Source organism: Mytilus edulis, chromosome 4 (assembly GCF_963676685.1).
Source record: "Mytilus edulis chromosome 4, xbMytEdul2.2, whole genome shotgun sequence".
Classification (NCBI taxonomy): domain Eukaryota; kingdom Metazoa; phylum Mollusca; class Bivalvia; order Mytilida; family Mytilidae; genus Mytilus; species Mytilus edulis.
Genome location: NC_092347.1, coordinates 83,447,782 through 83,470,362, shown reverse-complemented (window position 1 = coordinate 83,470,362; position 22,581 = coordinate 83,447,782). Strand labels below are relative to the sequence as shown.

General features: G+C 33.2%; 1 protein-coding gene across 2 annotated transcripts; it reads left to right on the top strand.

Annotated features, from left to right (window-relative positions):
• Positions 1 to 285: 285 nt before the first annotated feature.
• Positions 286 to 18,900, top strand: LOC139520779 (uncharacterized). 2 transcript variants are annotated; one of them, XM_071313713.1, is made up of 2 exons: positions 286 to 1,218; positions 18,753 to 18,900. In XM_071313713.1, the coding sequence occupies exon 1, from the start codon at positions 436 to 438 to the stop codon at positions 1,111 to 1,113; it is 678 nt and encodes a 225-aa protein (XP_071169814.1). In that variant the 5' UTR covers positions 286 to 435; the 3' UTR covers positions 1,114 to 1,218; positions 18,753 to 18,900. The 2 variants fall into 2 exon arrangements, with proteins under 2 accessions (XP_071169814.1, XP_071169815.1); XM_071313714.1 differs by lacking the exon at positions 286 to 1,218 and adding an exon at positions 13,542 to 14,434.
• The last annotated feature ends 3,681 nt before the right edge of the window (positions 18,901 to 22,581 follow it).

The following is a 22,581-nucleotide window of genomic DNA, read 5'->3' as shown; positions in this document are numbered from 1 at the left end:
TACAAGTGAATTCAGTGTATTTTCGTTTTACGTTTATTTATCAACAAAGAAAATTGAGTGTTCTATTCTATGAATTTCACAGAATATTCAAAGAGAATCATGCTTACAATAAGATATTAATTAATGACGATTAGAAGACAACAATAGATATAGCATCATGTAAAAGAACATACATCTTCCACCAACAAGAAACCAATAAATACGTATGTGGTATAATTTTAGATTGTTTCTGACAAGCTTCTATCTATCATCTTAGTTTAGCTTTTTCCATGCTAGAACGTAACTTACAGAAAATAACGATAGAATCGTTGCTAACATAACAGGCTATTGGTTACCACTGACAGTGTCGTCGCATACATATTTCTGGATTGCTATTTTACTTTCTTTTACTTAGAAGACAATCTAAAGATAGACTAAGTACGTTCGAGTAACACAATGGCCGGAAGAAAGCCAGAAATCCCTGAAGGCTACCTTGGACCCCAGGAAAAATGGAATGAACTTGGACTAAAAACCATGACCCATCCGAATCCAGAGATTATTGCACGGGATAATCATTTGAAAATTGAAATAGGGTCGGCGACGGCACATATCAAAATTACATACCAACTTATCCACTGCATCTCTGAAAAGGAATATTCAGAATATGTCTTTGCTCAGATGAAAGAAGGTATCATCCATGTAATGGTTCATATGCCAGAAACCGGCTATTATAAACTTCAGTTGTATGCACTACCATCATCTGATGAAAGTAAATCTCTTCCGAACGTATACAACTATCTGATTCGTTGTACAACCGCAGCCCAGACGGTTCATCCGTTTCCAAAGCACTATGCTCAATGGAAGGACGGATGCTTTCTACATGAGCCACTAGTCTTGCACGCCAACAGCAATTTGACGAATATCAACTGGCGCGTCAATGTACCCCATGCCAATGGAGTAGCCGTTGTTGTTGATGAGGAGTGGTTCCATTTCGAAAACCGGGGAGGACCTGTTTGGATGGCAAAATTTAGCTTGGATAAATACCGAGGGTCAAATTCTAAAGTAAAACTTTCAGCCAATTTTCAAGGAGATGAGGAGAGTAAATTTGCTACTATGCTCGAGTTCACCATTTAAATGTGATTTGCTGTAAATTTGACATTAACTTGACAATACTTGAATGCTTTAACAATATAGGGGGCTTCTGGATTTCCAATTGCAACTTTTAATTGATATTAAAAAGTAAGTATGTTTACAAATTTACAAATAATATTTGCTGTCGCTGCTTGTTCTAGTACATACCAAAGAAAATGTGAATATATAGCATATAAAACTGCATATACTAAGAAATTGTATTTGTTTGAGCATGGCATGCATTTGTAGTTGCTTATGTTGCTATTTTCATTTTGTTGTGATTTATCACAAAGATTGTATATATATATATCTTATCATTTGAAATTTATGTTTGTATCTAAAGACGTTGAAAATAGAAAAATTACTTTGAAACCACTTGCATCCTTCCTGATTTTGGCATATGAATTAGCTTATTTCATTGGAATTTCTTTATCTAATTTGAAAATTGAAAATGTAACAAGCAGACGATAACAAGCTAACTGTTACATATGATGAGTATGGTACGCTAAATTAACATAAACCAGGATATCTGAAATAGGACACCTCAGCTATTGGTTCTAATATTTATCCGGCATCTGTCCAAGAGGGAAAAGGAGGTTCTTGGCATATATCTTAACACCTTTTTATTTACTATATGTAAACATCGTAAATATAAATTCATGTGTCTCTTTAATAACGTTTAGCTAAAGTAATACAATACAAAACTGTAACAATTAGGGTTTATGAAAGAGACATCAAATTGAGAGTGAAAATATGGTCCTCTCCTCAACATATTTACAGTTTAATGCTGCGGCACTATGAAAATTGCAGTCGTCGTCCTTTCCCATGACCCTTCTGGATTAGTATATTAGTATTTTATAATGCTTTCAGGTTTAAATATCTATCAGCATCAATCGTAAAAAAAGGCTATAGACATGGATCAAACCTTCTTGGAAACTTAATTACAAGTTGATATGGATATGTGTACTTAGTAAAGAAAGGATATTTTTAGTGAAAGAACATCATCAGTTTACCTGAAAGTGAAATAAAGGAGAGAGGTGTCACTCTGCTCTCTTTGAGAGGCTTTGGTCAAATTTGAGCAAATACATGAAAGTGGTTAGCTAAACAAGATATAAGTACTTCTATTTACTTTCAATTCAATCTAAAATATTTCGATAAGAGGTTCACATTTCTGACGGTTGAGGCAAACTGCCAGAAACAGCTAATTTTGTAGATCTTTGCATTTATATAAAGTTATGAGTCGTAAATTAAAGCAACAGTATATTTACAACGTTTAAATCATGCATATCGTAGAAACCAATCAAGGTAAAAACAAAACAAAAAACTAAGGGACCTCCTAAAGGATAGAGATCAATTGCATCGACAGTGTAATTTTTGCTATGCATGAATCACTTGACCAAGCAAATTCACGAAATAAACGGAATACTTAAAAAGCAGGCGGCTCTAAAGATATGTTACCGCGAAAACATGTTCCTTGTGAGTTGAGACACCGACACATCGTATCGGTCAATTAATTCATGATGGTGTCAAGATTATATCATCGTATTTATTTATATATTCATAATTGATTAACATAGATTCCATTATCTTGATTGGCAGATGACAATAATCAAGCGGTGATTTTCAAATAAAATTGCATGTACCAATAAAACGCAACATACATGACTGCATGTGCTCGACAGGGTTCAGTACTCAATAACGTTAATTGAACTAAAGATATCATGATATTTAGAATTAGGGGTGGGGGTCTGATGCTGATTGACCGTTTGCGGTTATAAAAGTTTCGAGCTAGAATTATCGTACTCAGACTAAAAAATCAACCAAGTAAAATCATGGATTCGGTCGAGCACAATATTGTACTCCGAGTACTATGTAGAGTATTATGACCGATTATTTATAGACACTTCATCTTCAATATACCAAAGTCTTTGCCCTAATGTAACTAACTAAATATGTGATACTGTGTACACAAAGCAACATGAATCCTTAGCTGTAAGCTTTAAATGAATATGGCCTAATATTTTGTTCTTTATTTCTAAGAGAGTCGTGCAAGAACAAACTTTTCGAAGTTTGTACTGTTGTCGACTATGAAATAAATCAATTGTATTTTGCAATCTCCACGACAGTGTAACAACAGTGAATATCTAATACAACAATAAAAAAAGCTTGATTTACTAATACTTTCCTGGTTAAAGGTTGTACTTTGCACTGGCATATCTAATGTAGACTAAACGCGCGTCTGGCGTATTAAATTATAAGCCTGGTACCTTTGATAACCATTGAGACCTCTGGGTCGATGACACTTCTTGTAGGCGCTTCGTGCCCGAGGGTATCACCAGCCGAGTAGTCAGCACTTCCGTGTTGACATGTATATTAATAATATGGCCATTTTATAAATTTACTGTTTGCAAAATTATGAATTATTCGAAATGCTAAGGATTTTCTTACCCCAGGCATGGATAACCATAGCCGTATTTGGCACAACTTTTTGTAATTTTGGATCATCAATGCTCTTCAACTCAGTACTTGTTTGGCTTTCTTACTATTTGGATCTGAGCGTCACTGATGAGTCTTATGTAGACGAAACGCGCGTCTGGCCTGTTAAATTACAAGCCTGGTAACTTTGATAACTATTGCCTTAGTAATCTTTGGCACTATTTTTCAGATTTTTTGGTTTTTAATGTTCTTCAATTTCATATTTTATTTGGCCTTCTTACTGTTTTAATTTGAGCGCCACTGATAGGAGTTATAAAGTCGAAACGCGCGTCGGGCGTACCAAACGATATGCCGGGAATCTGATACGACTTTTTACAATCACTTGGTCGATGTCAATGCTGGTAGATGTTTCGTTGCCGAGTGTATCACCAGCCGAGTAGTCATAGCGCCACTGATAAATCTCATAGAGACGAAACTCGAGTATGACATACCAAATTATAAGCCTGATATCTTTGATGTTTTGTAAACATGTAAAAGTATTTTTAAAAAATGTTGTGTTGCAGGGCTGTTAACGCGTTGAAAAATTAAAACAATTATGAAGGTTGGTATTCCTGTTATAACCTTAAACTTTATTTTTCATAGATCGAGATACTATATAATCATAATATTCTAATTTTCTATTGCTATATAGGGGTCAAATTATGTATAGCTTGGTTTCTTATGCTCTGAAGAAAATATGATCATGATTTGTATATCAATTTTTAAAAACATCAGTTCATTGTACCCTCTCGTTTAAAAACAATATTGAGCATACAAGTAAAAACAGACTGGTAAAAAATGGAATACTACTTATTGCAAAATCATTCATAACTACTAGGTGTTTAGCTTTTATTTTGTGTCATTATTTGTGATTTTACTATCTTATCGGACTTTTTTCACACATACGTGTTCTTTTTAACACGAGTTGTCTGCTCTCATCCCAACAACTATATCAAATTTAAAATTTGCCATCGAGCTTCATACGGAAAAGGCCATATTCTATGTTGAGTTTCTTCTTCTGTTGATAAAAAGAATTTGTTTAACCGATGTTTGCATGTTGTTTCTTGTTTTGCCATGACGTTATCAGTTTATTTTGAATTTCGACTTGTTTTGCCATGACGTTATCAGTTTATTTTCGACTTGTTTTGCCATGACGTTATCAGTTTATTTTCGACTTGTTTTGCCATGACGTTATCAGTTTATTTTCGACTTGTTTTGCCATGACGTTATCAGTTTATTTTGAATTTCGACTTGTTTTGCCATGACGTTATCAGTTTATTTTCGACTTGTTTTGCCATGACGTTATCAGTTTATTTTCGACTTGTTTTTTTTCGACTTGTTTTGCCATGACGTTATCAGTTTATTTTCGACTTGTTTTGCCATGACGTTATCAGTTTATTTTCGACTTATAAGTTTGAATGTCCTTATGGTATCTTTTAACTCTCTATTGCAGGAATGTCATATAGATTAATTTATCTTTGCAGTTAATTGTGTCGGCGGTTTGACTATTTCTCGTGATAGTGACATCATTTGAAAAACATCCTGATATACAAGCATATATGTTTTTGGTATGTGGAACTCCCACTTACAATGCACTTTCTTCAGACATGCAATCCTTTTCGATACCGCTTTCATACGTGAATTCATCAAGACTTAACAATTTATAACATTTCCTCTACAGAACAGGCGTATATACTGTAGCACAAGTACTAATAGTTAATATATCTGTCGGTCATAATTACATATCCTTCGATGCAATAATAATTGTAAATCTTATGCTACATGATGATGCTGATTTGGCAAGAGAATGCTTGTACTTCTATATGTTAACATGTTTATATTCCACATCGGGTTTTTTCAAAACAAATTATTAAGAACCAAACAAAAATGAATGAAACGAGATTTATTGACTTTTTTATTTTTATTTTCAAGATACTTTTATTTTCATTAAAGTTGTATAAATAAAGGCAACAGTATTATAATGTTTTGTTACGTGACATCAAAGTAAAAAGAGAAAATGTTTAATTCTAACATATATGCAATTACCAACTAATAAAAAATTGACACATGTTTTTTGTAAAAAATATAACCTTCGAATTCAGTTATAAATCCGTTTAGATTAAAAAATCATAGCTATAGTCTATTAGTGGAATATTTCCTAAAGAAAGTGTAAAAGGGTTTAGTTTTCTTTCTTGTTAGGGTATTGTTTAATTGACTTCGACTTAGTAGTTTGATTTCCCATTGGCATCGTCCGTCTAATTTTGATTGTAAAACTCAATTGACAATACTGCTTACTAGATTATGATTAAATATGTGATGATAGTTATCAAAGGTACCAGGATTATAATTTAGTACGCGTTTCGTCTACATAAGACTCATCAGTGACGCTCATATAAAAAAATATTGATGAACTACGGTTTCGACTGGGTTTTTTTCACCAGCAGTTATCGTTCTTGAGCTAGCATGAACTATCAATGATACCTTTATTTCCGTAAACGTACTGTTCGCAAAATATTCAACCATTCAAACAAGGAGCTATTATTGTTTTTTTTCAATCCCAGGCTTAGATTCAAGTTGCATGAACCACACTTGGCACAACTTTTCAGATTTATATGTTTTCAATGCTCTTCAGTTTCGTTATGGATTTGACATTCCAATTGATTTGATATATGAGCAGCACTGGTGAGTCGTTTGACCACGCACATTTTGCATAATAAATCATAAAGTGTGATATGCAATTAAGATATGTAAGCGACACAGACGCTGGTAGGAAAATGGTATAGTTACGTGATTTTGTAGTGGCTTTTGATTTATCAATTTGTAAGATAACTGAATATGATGTATGTAATCTTTTAACTGATGACTATTTTGGATTACGACCACACACCATCTATATAACATTCGGAATTTCTGTCTTTCAATTACATAACTATTAGTATACAAATTTCAAAATCTTGAGATGACACTGACCGTACATGGAAAAGTTAAGTTGAGTATTTGTATATGTGTAAGCCATATAGTTTCTTATGTGTTACCTTGCTTATGTGGATTCTTAAAAATTCTAAAGAATTTCTGTATAATTTTAAATCTCGGTCTTTTTCTGAAATTAGTTCTAACAAAACATTTGATTTTTTAACCATGTATACCACCATTCCCCATGTGAATTTTTTTTTTTTAATACTTTGAACGACAATATTATTTTATATTTCTTCCTGAGTGTGTGACGTTTACATTTTCTGATGTCAAACACGCGAAGCAATGAATGTGGTTGTTGAATTTGATAAATGTCTTTTGTACACAATGATGACTGTTGTACCCATGTCTTGCCAATTTTACTTATTGTGTCTGTTTTGTTCAACCGTTGTTGTAAATGTGATGGAACGTGATCCGCCTGTTATACAAGTAAGAGGTCTAGCGCTTCAAAACCAGGTTTAATCCACCATTTTTTACATAAGAAAAAATGTCTGTACCAAGTCAGGAATATGACAATTGTTATCCATTCGTTTGATGGGATTGAGCTTTTGATTTTGCCATTTGAATATTTCTCGGAGTTTAGTATTTTTGTGATTTTATTTTTATAGATTTTTTTGTAAGACCTAAATAACAGAAATTTACATCAAAAACTAAGTTTGTAACTAAATGTTATCATGTTTACTTCTTAACAATAAACAAGTCACAGTTGAATTTAAAACCAGGTTCAATCCAACATTTTCTACATTTGAAAATGTCTGTACCAAGAGTTGTTGTCCATTCGTTTGATGTGTTTTATCATTTGATTTTTTCCATTTGATTAGGGACTTTCCGTTTTGAATTTTCCTCGGAGTTCAGTACTTTGGTGATTTTAATTTTTTGCTGTGTTTTCTTGGTTGATGTATGAGATTTCAACCTTAGTAAACTACAATTGCCTTAGTTTACAACTTAACAATACGATAACATTTAGTTCATCCAAGGATTTGTATAATATACTGTACAAATCCTTGGTTCATCAGTATTTTGTTTACACTTCTGGAGCACATGCTTCAATCTTAGTATCTAAACTCTGTGGCTGAATCAAACGAGATCTGTTAAGTTCAGTTTGGATGTATTGTTCTAATGGTTCTTTTTGTCAACGGTGTTTTATGTCCTCTACTTGAAATTTAATTCTACCGTTGTGTCTATTATTTTTTCATGGTGTTACAAATAATTTCATAGCTGTACCTGCTTTGTTTTCTATCTGTAGAATCGATATGTATTTCGTTGTCGTTCTGCTCTCTCTTATGACAAAGTCATATTATTCTTTGTTTTGTTTTTTTTTATTTCGAATTTTAAAATGATTTTATTGGTTTGGGAAAAAAAAAGAAAAACTCAAAAATAATACCAAAAATTCGTTTTTCATTATTTTATGTTCCTTAACAGAACGTTTAAAAAAAAAGTGAGGGTGTATAGATAATAAACAGTATTAAAATCAGTCACAAAATTTGTTAACTAAAATTATAACAAAAGCTTAAATGCAACTGTTTTTTAAAACATTTTAAAAAGAATTCATGATTAGTTCAGCGGTACTTCGATAAGTTCGAACAACTATACTGCAATAGAGAAAAATCTAAATTCCTAAAAAAAATCTAAACTTGCTATTCTATAAAGAGAATACTTGTTCACTGTACGTTGTATATTTTGTTATGTCTTGTGTGTTTCTCTCTAATAAACGACTTAGTTTTACTTTATTTACGTATCCGAACATATAAGTACGAGTTAGTAACCGATGATTGAAATATTTGTTTTACATTAGAGTTGTCTTCCTTTTACCATATTGTCTAGAAAATAGATGCAATATTTGCCACTGGACGTTCATCGACTACCTTCTTTTACCATGAAAAAAAGTATCGATCTTAAAAACATGAATATGCATTATATATTGCCTTACATTGTTTTTATCTGTTAATTTGGCTTATATTGTAAATCATCTTATTTAGCACATGTGTTGCGACATGAAATATTATTGATCTGTTCATCTGCTGTACTGTTTATTATAGATATGGGAAGATGTGGTGTGCGTGCCAATGAAACAACTCTCCATCCAAATACCAATTCAAAAAAGTAAACCATTATAGGTCAATGTACGGCATTCAACACGGAGCCTTGGCTCACACCGAACAACAAGCTATAAAGGACCCCAGAATAACTAGTGTAAAACCATGTGTATAATAAGTTAGTTAAATTCGATATAATGTATAAGTTATCATGCTTTGACCCAACTAACATGGTTATTTCGACTCCGTCTAAATAATCATGCTAGTTTGGTTTGGACTTACAACTGTTTTGATCCGAGCGCCACTGCATGCAAATCTTATGTAGGCGAAAAGCATGTATATATATGGCGTACCAAATAAACTCATTTTAGAATTTTTTATTTGGTATTTCAAAAATTCAAAGTTTCGTAAACAGTTGATTTGTAATTATGACCATATCAATGATAATTCATGTCAACACAGAGCTTACACGTCTGGTATCTTTGATGAGTTTTTTTCATGCATTGCTTATCACTCTCATTCAGTGGTCGTAAACTGATTGAAAACTGTCAACAGAAACCTCAATATGTTTTCCGCATTATATCGGTTCAACTAACATTAAACATTCCTTATTGAATTATAATATATCTAATAACACCTGAAAAAACAGATTTTGTATGTATGTTAAAAAAATATGTTTTGATTACCAACAGAAAGCAACAGCCATGAATTTACGTGTTATCCATGACCATTCTTCAAATTTGTCAAATCCATGATGCGTAGGATATATCGAAAACACAATCATAAGAATAGATTGATTTAACTTTTAAATATCTTATAGACATCAAAACATATGTCAAACCGCCGTAGTACTTCATAAATCTTTGGCAGAAGCTTATTTCTTGATTTAGAGATAATGTCTGAAGCAAAACTGTGAAATATGTTTGTTTTTTTCATTTTGTAGTAAATGACTGATAGATGAACGTTTTGCAGTAAACATTTGCATACACTCAGGAATTAAATTTTTTATTAGGCATCAATCACTTTGTCTAACTATTTAGGAATGTTATGAAAACATTGACTGAAGCTTCTTCAAGAGAAAGAAAAAAAAATCATTTAATAAAATGGATCAAGATTTTTTGTGGTCAACAATACTATTTAAACTAACAGAAGGAATTGCAGGATCGACATAGGCGGTTTTCGCAGAATTTTCACATTTTTGTAATGTCGTAGCCGATAATAAAAAAAAAAAAATTCTTATGTATAAGAACGAGGGTGTTTCATAATTGTTTTTTCTTGTCTTTATAAACTTTAAACGTGAAACCATTTCCTGCCTTCAAGGATTGACTGGTATAGAATTATGACCATCCCTTTGACTTTTCGCCTCATGTCAGTAAATAATCTCATCATAGATACCAGGACTAAATTTTGTATATATGCCAGACGCGCGTTTCGTCTACAAAAGACTCATCAGTGACGCTCGAATCCAAAAAAGTTAAAAAGGTCAAATAAAGTACGAAGTTGAAGATCGTTAAGGACTAAAGTTCCTAAAAGTTTTGCCAAATACAGCTAAGGTAATGCCTGGGGTAGAAAAGCCTTAGTATTTCAAAAATTCAAAAATTTTGTAAACAGGTAATTTATAAATATAACCATATCAATGATAGTTCATGTCAGCAAACCATTGCTGATGTGGTTTTGGAGTTTGTAGAAATACACAGTCACGAATTTCTAAAGGACAAGGTATGATAAGGGACGTGTTTGGCCCCCTTCCTTTAATGTTTTATCATTGATAGCCAAACTAGACAAAGGAATGATTTTTTGTGTTCCGGTGAAAGGAAGGTTGCCTAGCAACGGTTTTATTAAATAGGAAAATCATCACTTACGCATTGCTTTCTCATTACAAACTAGCAATACCCAAAATAGAATTGTTTGTTTAACAATAACTTGGAGTTGCAAATGAACAGTCAAATCAATGTCAGTTTAATCAGTGCTTAGCAACAACTTTGCAACAAAAATATTGCCTAGCAACAGTCCAAAATTTTGTAATTTCTGCAATATGAGGTCTAAAATTTTGCATTTTTTTTAAAATTTAAGACAAAAGCACCAACGTTGACCACCATGATATTTTATCAAATGAAAGATACCTAAGAGTAGGGTTGATGGTTGAAAATTTCAGGATGGTTTACGTTGGTGCTGATGTCAAATTTCGTCTCCAACCATGATTGAATTTTAGACTGTTTACGCTTTTCGTCGTTCATTGCCTTTTTATGCCCCACCTACGATAGTAGAGGGGCATTATGTTTTCTGGTCTGTGCGTCCGTTCGTCCGTCTGTTCGTCCGTCCGTCCGTCCGTCCGTTCGTCCGTCCGTTCGTCCGTCTGTCCCGCTCCAGGTTAAAGTTTTTGGTCAAGGTAGTTTTTGATGAAGTTGAAGTCCAATCAACTTCAAACTTAGTACACATGTTCCCTATGATATGATCTTTCTAATTTTAATGCCAAATTAGAGTTTTTATCCCAATGTCATGGTCCACTGAACATAGAAAATGAAAGTGCGAGTGGGGCATTCGTGTACTGAGGACACATTCTTGTTAAGATCGTAGTTTGCACAGATTTGTGCACATATGCACAGATTTGTGCACATAGCACAATAAAATAAGATGCTATCTGGACGAGCATATACTACAGTTCATTCCAACGGCTGGATGGGTTCAAACTTGAAAGTTTCAAAATTCTGGAAAAATGGGGGCGAAAACAACCCTTGTCATACCTTGTCCTTTCTGTTAAGTACGTTTGGGGGTCCATAGGTGGTCTGTTGCAGGGTAAAACGTCTGCCCCTATCCACATATCCTCATTGTTCAGTGGCAGTCGAAGTTTAGGCCCTTCATCCCGTTTTACCCACTTTACTGTACCTTTGCTGAATCTACCAATTGCATCAATTGTTAATTTGAATGTGTATGCAATATTTGCCACTGAACGTCACGCCATAATCAATCACTAAGTTTCTTTTGGAGCACGCGGAGCTTGTGTAAACAGTTAGCATTAACATAGATTTTATGAATAAACTCATCATAGACACCAAGAATTAAGATGATTTTTTTTATTATTATTATTTGCACCAGTCGTGTGTTTCGTCTACAAAAAACTCATTAGTGACGCTCGAAACAGTTAAAAGGGCCAACTAATGTACGAAGTTGAAGAGCATTTAGGACCAAAAGTTCTTAAATTTTTTGTCTTTTACAGCTTAATTTAGCTAACTATTTTTCTATTATCAGTACATGCAAACCTGTATGGCATATTCAAAGTACACACATTCTTTTTGTGTCCTAAACCATATAATATTTGATTGATGACGTCATAGTAAGTTATGATGGTAGAATGTAGACATGCTCATAAAACACCTGCAATTACATTCTACATTGTGACGCGATAATCTAGAACTCCTACTCTGTAAATAGGAGTATTTAGATTTGTAATCATTTTTTTGTTTGTTTGTTATTTCATGTACATGTGAAATGATGATCACAATCTAAGATTTTTTAAGCATTTTTACATACCAAGTTTTTTGAGTTTGCTATTTTAAAACTACATTTAATAGACTTGCAATTTATTCATAAAATGCAATTTGAACATTCTTTAATAATGGATTTTCTTTCGATGATAATGTTTTTGTTGTTATACATCGTGATGGAAGCTTAATTTTAAATGCATGCTGAAATTATATCTAACTATTTAAGCATATCTGAATTCAAAACATATATCTTTCATCTTTTCACATTTATTTATTATTTTAAATGAAAATCAAGTTAGGCAGATGTAGATCTGATTTTTTTCAAATAAGATTCAGGCAATGTTTTATAGATGCATGAGCAGTTTGCAGGGGGGGGGGGGATTAAACTTTTTTGTACAGATTGTAGTAATTCTAATTTCCAGTGAGGTTAGACTCTTGCAATTGTTTATTATATTTATTATGCATGTATGGTTCCATATACAATTCATTTACCGGAAGAACAACTGCCTATAATGGCGAAATGTTACTGTACCGATCAAATACTTTACATGTGAACTCATCAGAAATACATTTAAAAGAGTACGAACCGTTTTCAATGATACATTTCCGCTATTTTTACCAAATTAATTCGCATATACTGAATATTATATGGGAATTAACTGTATGTAATGTGTCTGCTCTTTCGCCTGTCCATCTATCAATTGTCATGACTGCTATCTCGTTAACCACTGGAGAAACTAACTTTCTATCTTTTTACCGAAAACACTGAACAGTTTGACAGTCTTCTAATTCGTAAAATTAGAAAACCATTACTTAAATATCAACACAATTGGTGACAATATTAGTGGTGAAAATAAAAACTACTAATACTAGTATATTAAATATATTGCGTACGACTCTTTGCTCTATAACGACATAATCTTGCAAAACGCTCCAGTATGATGGGCGAAGAGGGGGTATACGATAATACAACATAGTCATTATAAGCTATAATACATGTGAAGATCTTCTTATATTCTGTTACTGAAACAAAATGATTCATCCGGTGAAATCTTTTTTTACATATTTTCGACAAAAAAAAAAGAGTACTTTAAATGTAAATGATTTAACAACGGTATTTCATTTGCAGTTTTATGCAACTAAACTAATTAAAATATTTTCTCTTCGTATTAACTTAACCAAGACGTTCATATCCTCCTACACTAAAATGCAATTAAAACGAAGTAAGAAAACAAACCATCGACAATTATAACTTTTCTTTGAAGAGGGTTGTTCTATCAGTAGAATCCATCTTCTACATTCGTGTTAACATCCTCCTATTATTTTGATTTGATGATGGTGATTGTTACTGACATAGTTCTATCTATCATCTAAATTTAGCTTCTCCATTGCTAGGAAAATTCCAGCCGAAATTTACGATAAAATCATAACGAACACAAATAACTATTGGTTACCACTCTCTGACTGTGGCGACATCTATATCGGTCTGCATTGCTGATTTCTCACTCGGCAGAGAAACATAAGGGTGGATAAGGCTTGCAGCTCAATTGCTTGATACAAACATGGATAAAAAGCCGGAATTACCTGAAGGGTACCTTGGTCCACAGGATAGATTTGCCGAGCTTGGACTTGAAACACTGTCACACCCGGAACCAGAAATTACTGCTCGGGATAATCACTTGGAAATTAAAATTAAAGCCAAAACTCACGTCAAATTTACAACCCAACTCATCAATTGTCGTAATGACAAGGACTTGTCTAAGTATGTGTTCGCGCAAACGAGAGAAAGTGTTGTGCATTTTCTTGTCCACATGCCGGAGTCCGATTATTACAAGCTTCAACTGTACTGTTTACCAGCAGCCGATCCCAGCAAATCCCTTCCGAACGTCTACAACTACTTGATTCATTGTACCAGAGCCCTCCAGCCTGTCTACCCGTTTCCAAAGCAGTACGCCCAATGGAAAGATGGATGCTTTATTGAAGAGCCAAGAGTCCTACACACCAACAGTAAGCTGACAAATATCAACTGGCAGGTCAAAGTTCCGAATGCAAAAGCAGTTGCCGTTATAGCTGAAGGAGAGTGGCACCATTTTGAAGATCGAGGACATGATATGTGGACGGCAAAATTTGACTTAGATAAATACCGTGGAAAAAACTCTAAAGTTACACTTTCAGCAAATTTCCAAGGAGCAGAGGAGAGTAAATATTCCACATTGTTGGAATATCTTCTTTAATGATGACTTGCATGACTCTTTATACATATAGTTAGAAACTGTGACATTATTTTAAAGCTTTTGCAATGTTTGGATGATCTCTGTTCTATTAACCACAACTTCTGTTCTTGGCAAAATCAAAGTAAGTACATGTATAGTATGTTTTATATCTCAATTTTTAAAAAGATTTCGTATTTGTTATAGGTAAAAAAGGGTTGAAGTATTTTTTTCTCGATTTTTTTGTATAACGAATATATTTATCATACGTGACATTACATATGCTTCGAGCCTTCGAATCCGAATTCAATTTCAATCGAAAAAACAGGTACAATACAAATAAATTAACGTGTTTTTAAATTACAGATTTGATTCTTCTCGCTTTGCATATAGATGCATATCCGGGTAACGTATATTAAATATTAAATATCTCAATCCCCCATCGTACTTAGAAAGCAGTATCAAATGGTTGTTTTATGAAAGATGACAAGATTGGTCCTGTTAGTGCTTGCAAATCATAAATTTCAATAAGTAATTGAATGCCACTGTTGTAATTCGTTTGATATCATTTGACAAAAGCACATATAGTAAGAAGCGCGGATGGAATTAAAAAAAGGGGACGAGTGGACTGGATATCTATGAACAAAATAAGTGAAGCGCCATATTTCCATGTACTTGTCTCAAGTTATGAACTTTTTTCTCTCTCAATATTCAAACTCGTTGTTGGAATTCTGCCATAAAGAGCGTCTGTAGCCATTGTTATTGCGTTTCAATGGGACTGCCTCCCTAATAGCGGTACAATATGGTTGTCCGACCATCAAAAAGATGATGGAATTGTAATAAAACATTGCATCTGCGTGATGTGATTATTTAAAATTGACGATTTGAATGAAATGTGAGTATGAGGGAGTTATTAAGGCAAAAATATCATATTTACCAAGGTCAAAGTTCGAGGTCAATATATTTTTAGGGGCGTCTATTGCATCCACCAAATAAAAGTCAAGATACTTTTTGATAATATACTGTCAGCCATCCTCTACTTAAATTGCATACTACATTGTCTCTACTGTTTTAAATGTGAAAATAGCCTTTATGCCGAGGTTTATTATTTATTTGATTTAGCATTGTGCCAGACATTAGAACGTTGTACAAACCGAGCGTTACGTCGTGAGAGGTTTGCATGTTAACGTTTTATCCTAAAATATGATCTTAGGACACGCCGCAATCAGAAAAGTCAGTAACCCAAGTTATAAACAAATGAAGTCATCGCAAATATTTGTATCCTTTGTCTTATGTGTTTTGTTTTGTACATTGTTGTTTGCCGTTTCGTATTTTTCGTTTTGTAATGATCGAATTACCCTCTTCGACTTATTACGTTTAATCGTTTTCTTTCACTCTATTTTTGTTTGATTGCACCTTTTGTAATGTTCACTTTTAAGAATATATTCATATATTTGTGTAATATGTTTTTTAGTTTACCATAATTATAATGCATATTTTGCTGGTTTATTTTGGCTTCAATATTCTAAATAACATTTTGTGTACGCCTGTAACCAATTAATTTTGAACTAATTAACACGTCATGGCATTTATTGATTTATCATTAGATTTTGCTGTTAAATACGAAGCCAATTCAATTCAATGTTCGATTATGATAAGAAGCAAAGGGTGGTAGCCTGCAGTGAAGTATTCATATATGATCTATACTAATGTTTCAAAGATGAGAGACAGGTTTTTTATTGCTATCAATGTGCTGTCGATAAATTTTCACAGAAATTTCTTCATTACGATTTTATAAGATTTATTAAAAGTAAATTAACCACTAAATTGCAGAATAGCCTCTTTGCAGCTGTTTGAATTAAAATCTGATATAAACACATTCAGGACATTAAGTGCGCATCTTAAAATTATAAAAAAGATTGATTTTATTTGAGTTAATTTTTTCTTTGACGCCTTATAGTTTAATAATGACTAAACTTGAGATTATGAAATAAGAAATGGCATGAAACTATTAGATTTTTTTTTATGAACATGTCTATTTGATAAAAGTAGTGTTTTTGTGAATATTTTCGGCTTCAGCTCTTAGGTTTTTATGTTTAAAAAGGGTTAACCAACGGCAATTATATATTGTATGATGTTATCTATAATTAACTTTAATTTTAGCTAGAGCAAACCAATCACCCCTTGGTTTTCCGTCAACATAAAATTTTCAGAAACCTTTGAAACAATTGAAACGAACTGTTTGAATGGTTTTATACTAGTTATTTGTTGGGGCACTTTATAGCTTGCTGTTCGGTTTGAGCCAGGGCTTTGTGTTGAAGACCATACCTTGACCTATACTTATACTGGTTTACTTTTATAATTGTGACTTGGATGGATAGTTGTCTCATTGGCACTCATACCACATCTTCCTATATCTATGTACCTCATTCTTGAAATGCCAGGGCCAAGTAGTTCAGTGGTTGTCGTTGGTTTATGTCTGTTATATATGTTTTTCGTTAAAAAAAATTCTGAATTGAATTGTTTCACATTGCTCATTTCGGGGCCTTTTTTAGCCGACTATACGTTCTGTATGTATGTGCCTGTCCCAAGTCTAGAATTCGCAATTCAGTGGTTGTGGTTTGTTTATGTGTTACAAATTTGTTTTTGTTCAATGTTTTTGTACCTTTATTTGGTCGTGAGTTTTCTCTTTTGAATTGTTTTAAAGTTACTGTTGGGCCTTTTATAGCTGACTATGCGGTATGGGCTTTTGCTCATTGTTGAAGGCCTTACGGTGACCTTTAGCTGTTAATTTTATGTCATTTGGTATCTTGTGGAGAGGTGTCTCATTGTCAATCAAACCACATCTTCTTTTTTTATATAATATACACTACATAGGTTTTTTGAAGGCATCAATTGCTAACATCCACTTTATTTGAACTTTGATTATGGTTGTCTGATTGGAAATCATACAACATCTCCTTATTTTTATGACTATTTTGACTAAGTTCTCCTGTGACTTTTTAAAAAAAGGGGAGAATTTAAGGTTCAGACAAAGATGGCGGGACATGTATGGTCTACTTATTTACATATATAAATTATTATCTCAAATTTAATGATTAATACTTCAAAAGTAAGCATAAGCAATAGCAGGTTCCTAGTGTATGTATCTCTCTGTCCAGCTCTATATAAAATTGTATATCACAACTTTTGGAGTTCGAATATATTTGACCCGGCTTATAAGTATCGTTGACCCGGACTTATCACCGACTGATAGTAACGTTAAAAGTTTATACACGTTTTTATCAAGACTTCTTCCGGTTTGCTGATTAACAAACAACGAGTATAATATATCTACCACGAAAAAAACACAATTATCCGATTTTTATCATATTGATAACATAATATATCAGCTGATCGACAAAATTTTAAGACTTTTTGAGCTCGTTCGCTCTGTTGACTCGACAAGACTACATTTTGATTGGTGATCACAGGATTTTCAAGCTTGTTAAAATTATCTACTTACGTTCAGAGAACGGACGACATGGCGAAACCGATATCATATCGAAATAAAATACTACATATGCATGGATGTTACTGGTATTCTGGAAAACAAAGAATATATTTGATGCTTACAATTACTTAGTAGTAATTTTCTTAGATTTCCGGTATCATAACCTTTATTAACAGAATTTAATGCATTTACCATGAACTGCAGACTTTTGGTTTTTGCAATATGAGCAATTCATGGGGAAATCATATTTGAAGTTTTAATTGTTCTATAAGTAATGCAATAGATGTTTGTTACATTTATCTTATAGTTATTGTTGTTTAGAAGCACTTATTATCTTGTTCTTCTTTCATCAAACAATCACTGCACTCCAGCTAATCTTTCTTTAATTAAGTTTAAAGCAAATTCCTGAAATTTCTTTTCTTTGTCACTCTTCCAATTTCTGATTTTCTTCCCTGTTGCATGTTTTGTTTCGCTGCAGAAGATACTATCACAGCAATTTGTGCAATCTGACATTTGTTGACTGTTGATCATTCTGTTACAAACCCACAGAGTATAATAAATCTTGGTAAAGTACAGGAACGGAATGTCAAAAAAATTAGTCTTGATACAATAAACAATAGTTGACAATAAATCATTATGGTAATTAAATTCAGTACCATCCATTGCATTTTGGTTGGTCAGTTAATATTATAGAATTAAAACTATTCAAACTATAAATGGAATAGTATTAATCATAACGTGGACCATCCAGCAAAAAAAATTACATTGAGAGATCAATACAGGGTCATCAGTGATAAACGAAAGTCTAAATACAAATTGTATAGGCATAAGAAAACAGGTAAACAGTTGTACAGCTTTTTGAATATGAACAGGTTCTTCTTAGAATTGAGTTCAGGACTCAAAATGTATATATTATTCAAAGTCCGATATTGTTATTCAACACATAGTTGACGTTTCTTTTCTCTTTCAGATGCTCTTCACGCTGCAGCTTGCATAGGATTTTAACTGTTGGTAACGAAGATTGTGCTCTACTTTACTTTGGACCAATTTCATATGGCATCTGATAATATTATCTCTAGATATCTAGATATCAATAAAGCATACTTCGCAGATAATAACTCGTTCTAGTGTTTGTATAAATAAAACATCTTTAATCTAGTTAATTTAAGGCCAGCTTGACCTTGCTGTATCTTGATAAGTACTTTAGTCGAAATCAACATACGAATCTTGTTTATTGTACAGAAGAAATAGAGTAACACAAACGAATAGCAAACATAAAACAACAAGCAAAACAAAAATAGAAAAAAATAAAAATAAAACAAACAAACATAAATTGAAAAAAATGATATAAAATAATGGTGCCAATGAGACAACTTTACACCAGAAACCAAGTGACGTGGATATTAGAAACTGCATGTTACCATATGGCCTTCAATAATGAACAAAATCCATCTGCATAGCCACGTCATACAACCATCAAACATATAAACGAGAAAAACAACGGAATGATACAGCAACAAACAACAACCACTGAACTACAGGCTCCTGAAATGGTCAGGCACATACATAATGTGGAGGGCGCTCAGCTCTCCCTGTATTTGGGACAGTGGTGAAAATGCACAACATAATAACAAACTATAAAAATAACTTTTTTTTTAAATAGAATGAAATTCAAAACAGTGTGGCTGTGGCCATTGATTGACACATTAAATTCAGCCATTGACTGGGACAATTTAGGTGAACGTTTGTATGTAACGACCATTGCTCACTGTGTACTTGTTAAAGACACTTAAACTATGGGGTCATCAAAGGTTCTCAACACCTTAATAAAGTAATTCGAAAAAATTAATCAGAAATAACACGATGTTTTGATTTATATCAATTATATAAATCAAAACATAAAGGTTATTTCTGATTAATTTTTCGAATTATTTTATAATTAAAGGCGTTAAGAAACCTTGGTGACCCCACAGTTTAAATGTCTATCGTAGGTACGTCGTGAACAGTGGTCGTTACAGACAAACGTTCACGTAAATTGTCCGAGTCAATGGATGAAATTAATGTGTCAATCAATGGCCACAGCCACACTGTTTTGAATTTCATTCTAAGTCGCAGAGGAATTATACTAAGAATGTTTACCAAAGAAGATTATGCTGGCCAATGGTCAGTCATGAAAAGAAAGGGCGATATTTCAAAAATAGCCATAGACTTCAGAAAAAGGGGCTCCGAGAGGAAATGCGCATAAACAAATTATCCAACTCCCAATTCTTGAAGCCTGTTGGAAGAAGTCCATTTTGGTTATTCACATGCTTTCTGGCGGTTTGATCTATAGTGAGTGGTCTCTGCTACTTTTTATATCCGCACTTTATAGCCTTACTTCATCCTAAACATACGCATTTCATATTTTCTACATTATTATATGGAAGCTCTTATTATTGTCCTTACGTAAAGCCAGTGTTCAAGTAACCAAGGTTCCTCACGCAATTGGTTAACATTGGTTAATATTCTACTCTTCTACGAGCTCAGTGGGTTACATTTCTGAATGTTATCCTCTTGCATTAACCAATACAAACTAATAGAACAAAATAGGTGATTTAAAGACCAAGAAAGAAAAAAAGAGACTGTGATAGATCAGATTGTTACCCCACGATTAAAAGCATTGTCAACCTCGTCTTTGCCTTCGTTAGCCAACACTTTTTCCTCGTGGTAAAAAACAGCTCTACCGACTCAGCTATGTGTTCAAAATACATTGTTAAGGTGACACTTTGTTGGAGAGAGAAAAAAAACGGAATTATTTAGAAAAAAAAGGAAAAAGTTCCAGATTAAGCAATCACAGTTCTTTATGCTGCATCAGCAGTGTTCTTGCAAAGTCAGCATATTCAGTGACAGAATTCCAAAAAAACACTCGAACAAACACTTTGATGTATTACTCACTAGCATTGTCTTGATGGCTATCTATTTTTGTTGCCAAGGAGTATTATATAATTACCTTGGTTTGTCTATAAATGTCTTTGGCTTTTGACAGATTCGGGTGTTATGATCTGTTTAGTGTTCTATACAAACAATATAATTATTAGGAAATATTAGTTAGAGCTAAGGGTTGGCTGGGGTAAATCAAAGAAGAGTTAAAAAGGAAAAGTTTTTATCTTTGGACTTGTCCAGTCCGGCAGCAAAACTTTGCTAAAGTGAGCATTTCTTTGGCTGTGCGGGATGTATAAGTAGGTAGCTACGTCCCCTATGTTTGCAAAGGTCAATGATGTTTGAAATTGCAGTTCTCACTTCTTTTGGCTTTGGACTCCCCCCGTTTTAACAGACTCTCTCATATTGTCTGTAAATACTCTCTTTTCCACCTTTTTACAATTAGTCCATTTGTCCTTTACCTCTTTGGCAGTTCTGATGACAACTCACAAGGCACTTGTCTGCTGAGCAATGATTTGCCAAATTTGTGCTTTTTTTTTCGTTTGTTATGGTGTTTGTTTGTTTCGAATTTATTATATCATAGTGTATTTCAACCAAATTTTGAACTTTCAATTCTTCATCCTTGCTGAAGTTAGGTTTTTTTTTGTCTGAGCTGACTGATTCAGCCATATCGATTTCTTGCTGCCAGGATATAATACATAGGACATTGTGGGAACATAAATCCTCAGTTGAATATAACCCTTGGTTAAAAAAAAAATTAAGGGTTAAATCATGTTGAACAACAGAATTTTAACCCTTGGTTATGCAACCGTCGGATAAATGATTTAACCCTGGGTTATATTTAACAGAGGGTTAAATGTAACCAAGTGATGAACAACCGGCTCCAGAATGGCAATGGTTTAATTCAACGCCTTGTGTATGAGAGTGTCATGCTTTCTGTATACGTTAAAGAAGCATTACAACAACACTATGCGGCTTCGTAGATGGTCTAAATCAAGGTGAAAATCTGTCCGTTTCCTGCAGTATACAACATTTTTCCAGTGTCATCCCAAATTTCTCTTCTTCATCCCGGTCGACTTTATCTTGCAGAAACTACTTTCTGTATTAATCATGTTAATTGTTAATTGTTTGTCTACATGAATATTCTTTAATTTATTGCCAGTGAAAGTTTAACAAGAGCAAACATTAATCTATCAAGTTATTAAAAAAGAAGATGTGGTATGATTACCAATGAGACAACTCTCCACAAGAGACCAAAATGACACAGAAATTAACAACTGAAGGTCACAGTACGGCCTTCAACAATGAACAAAGCCCATACCGCATAGTCAGCTATAGTGTGTCCCCAACGGTCCCAACAGGTATTATTCATTCTTAAAGTATGGCGAGCGAAAGAGAAAGTAATCCCTTAAAGTATTTAATCAAAGAATGTACATTAGTTCTAGATTTTCCTCTAAAACAGTTTCTACATATTGCATCTAAGATATTTGCCCTTCTGTTTATTTTATCTGGCATAGATCAGATAATCGCACCTGTAAATACAAGTTTTAATGAGTTAAGATTACAAACTTATTTAAATGTATAAGAAGAAGATATTTAAATGTGCAAGTAATTTTCTAAAAGAAGATTGCTAAAGCAAAATATATTTGTAATTTAAAATGAGATTAACTTTAGAATCATAAACACACAAATAAGTTGAAGAATTAATCAATTTTAAACACCTAGATCTATTAAGATTGATCCCTTAACTCTCAAGATACTTGTAATCAGACTCGCTGATGTCTAGATAACGAAAGATAGTATATTGGAGTCATAGACAGAAATTGGCACTTGTGCAAGCATCACTTTGTATTATTCTCTACAAATAACTTTTCATGCAG

What these genes read in the sequence shown, in the direction of transcription:
- LOC139520779 (XM_071313713.1), top strand. Translation starts at nt 436, where the DNA reads ATGGCCGGAAGAAAGCCAGAAATCCCTGAAGGCTACCTTGGACCCCAG.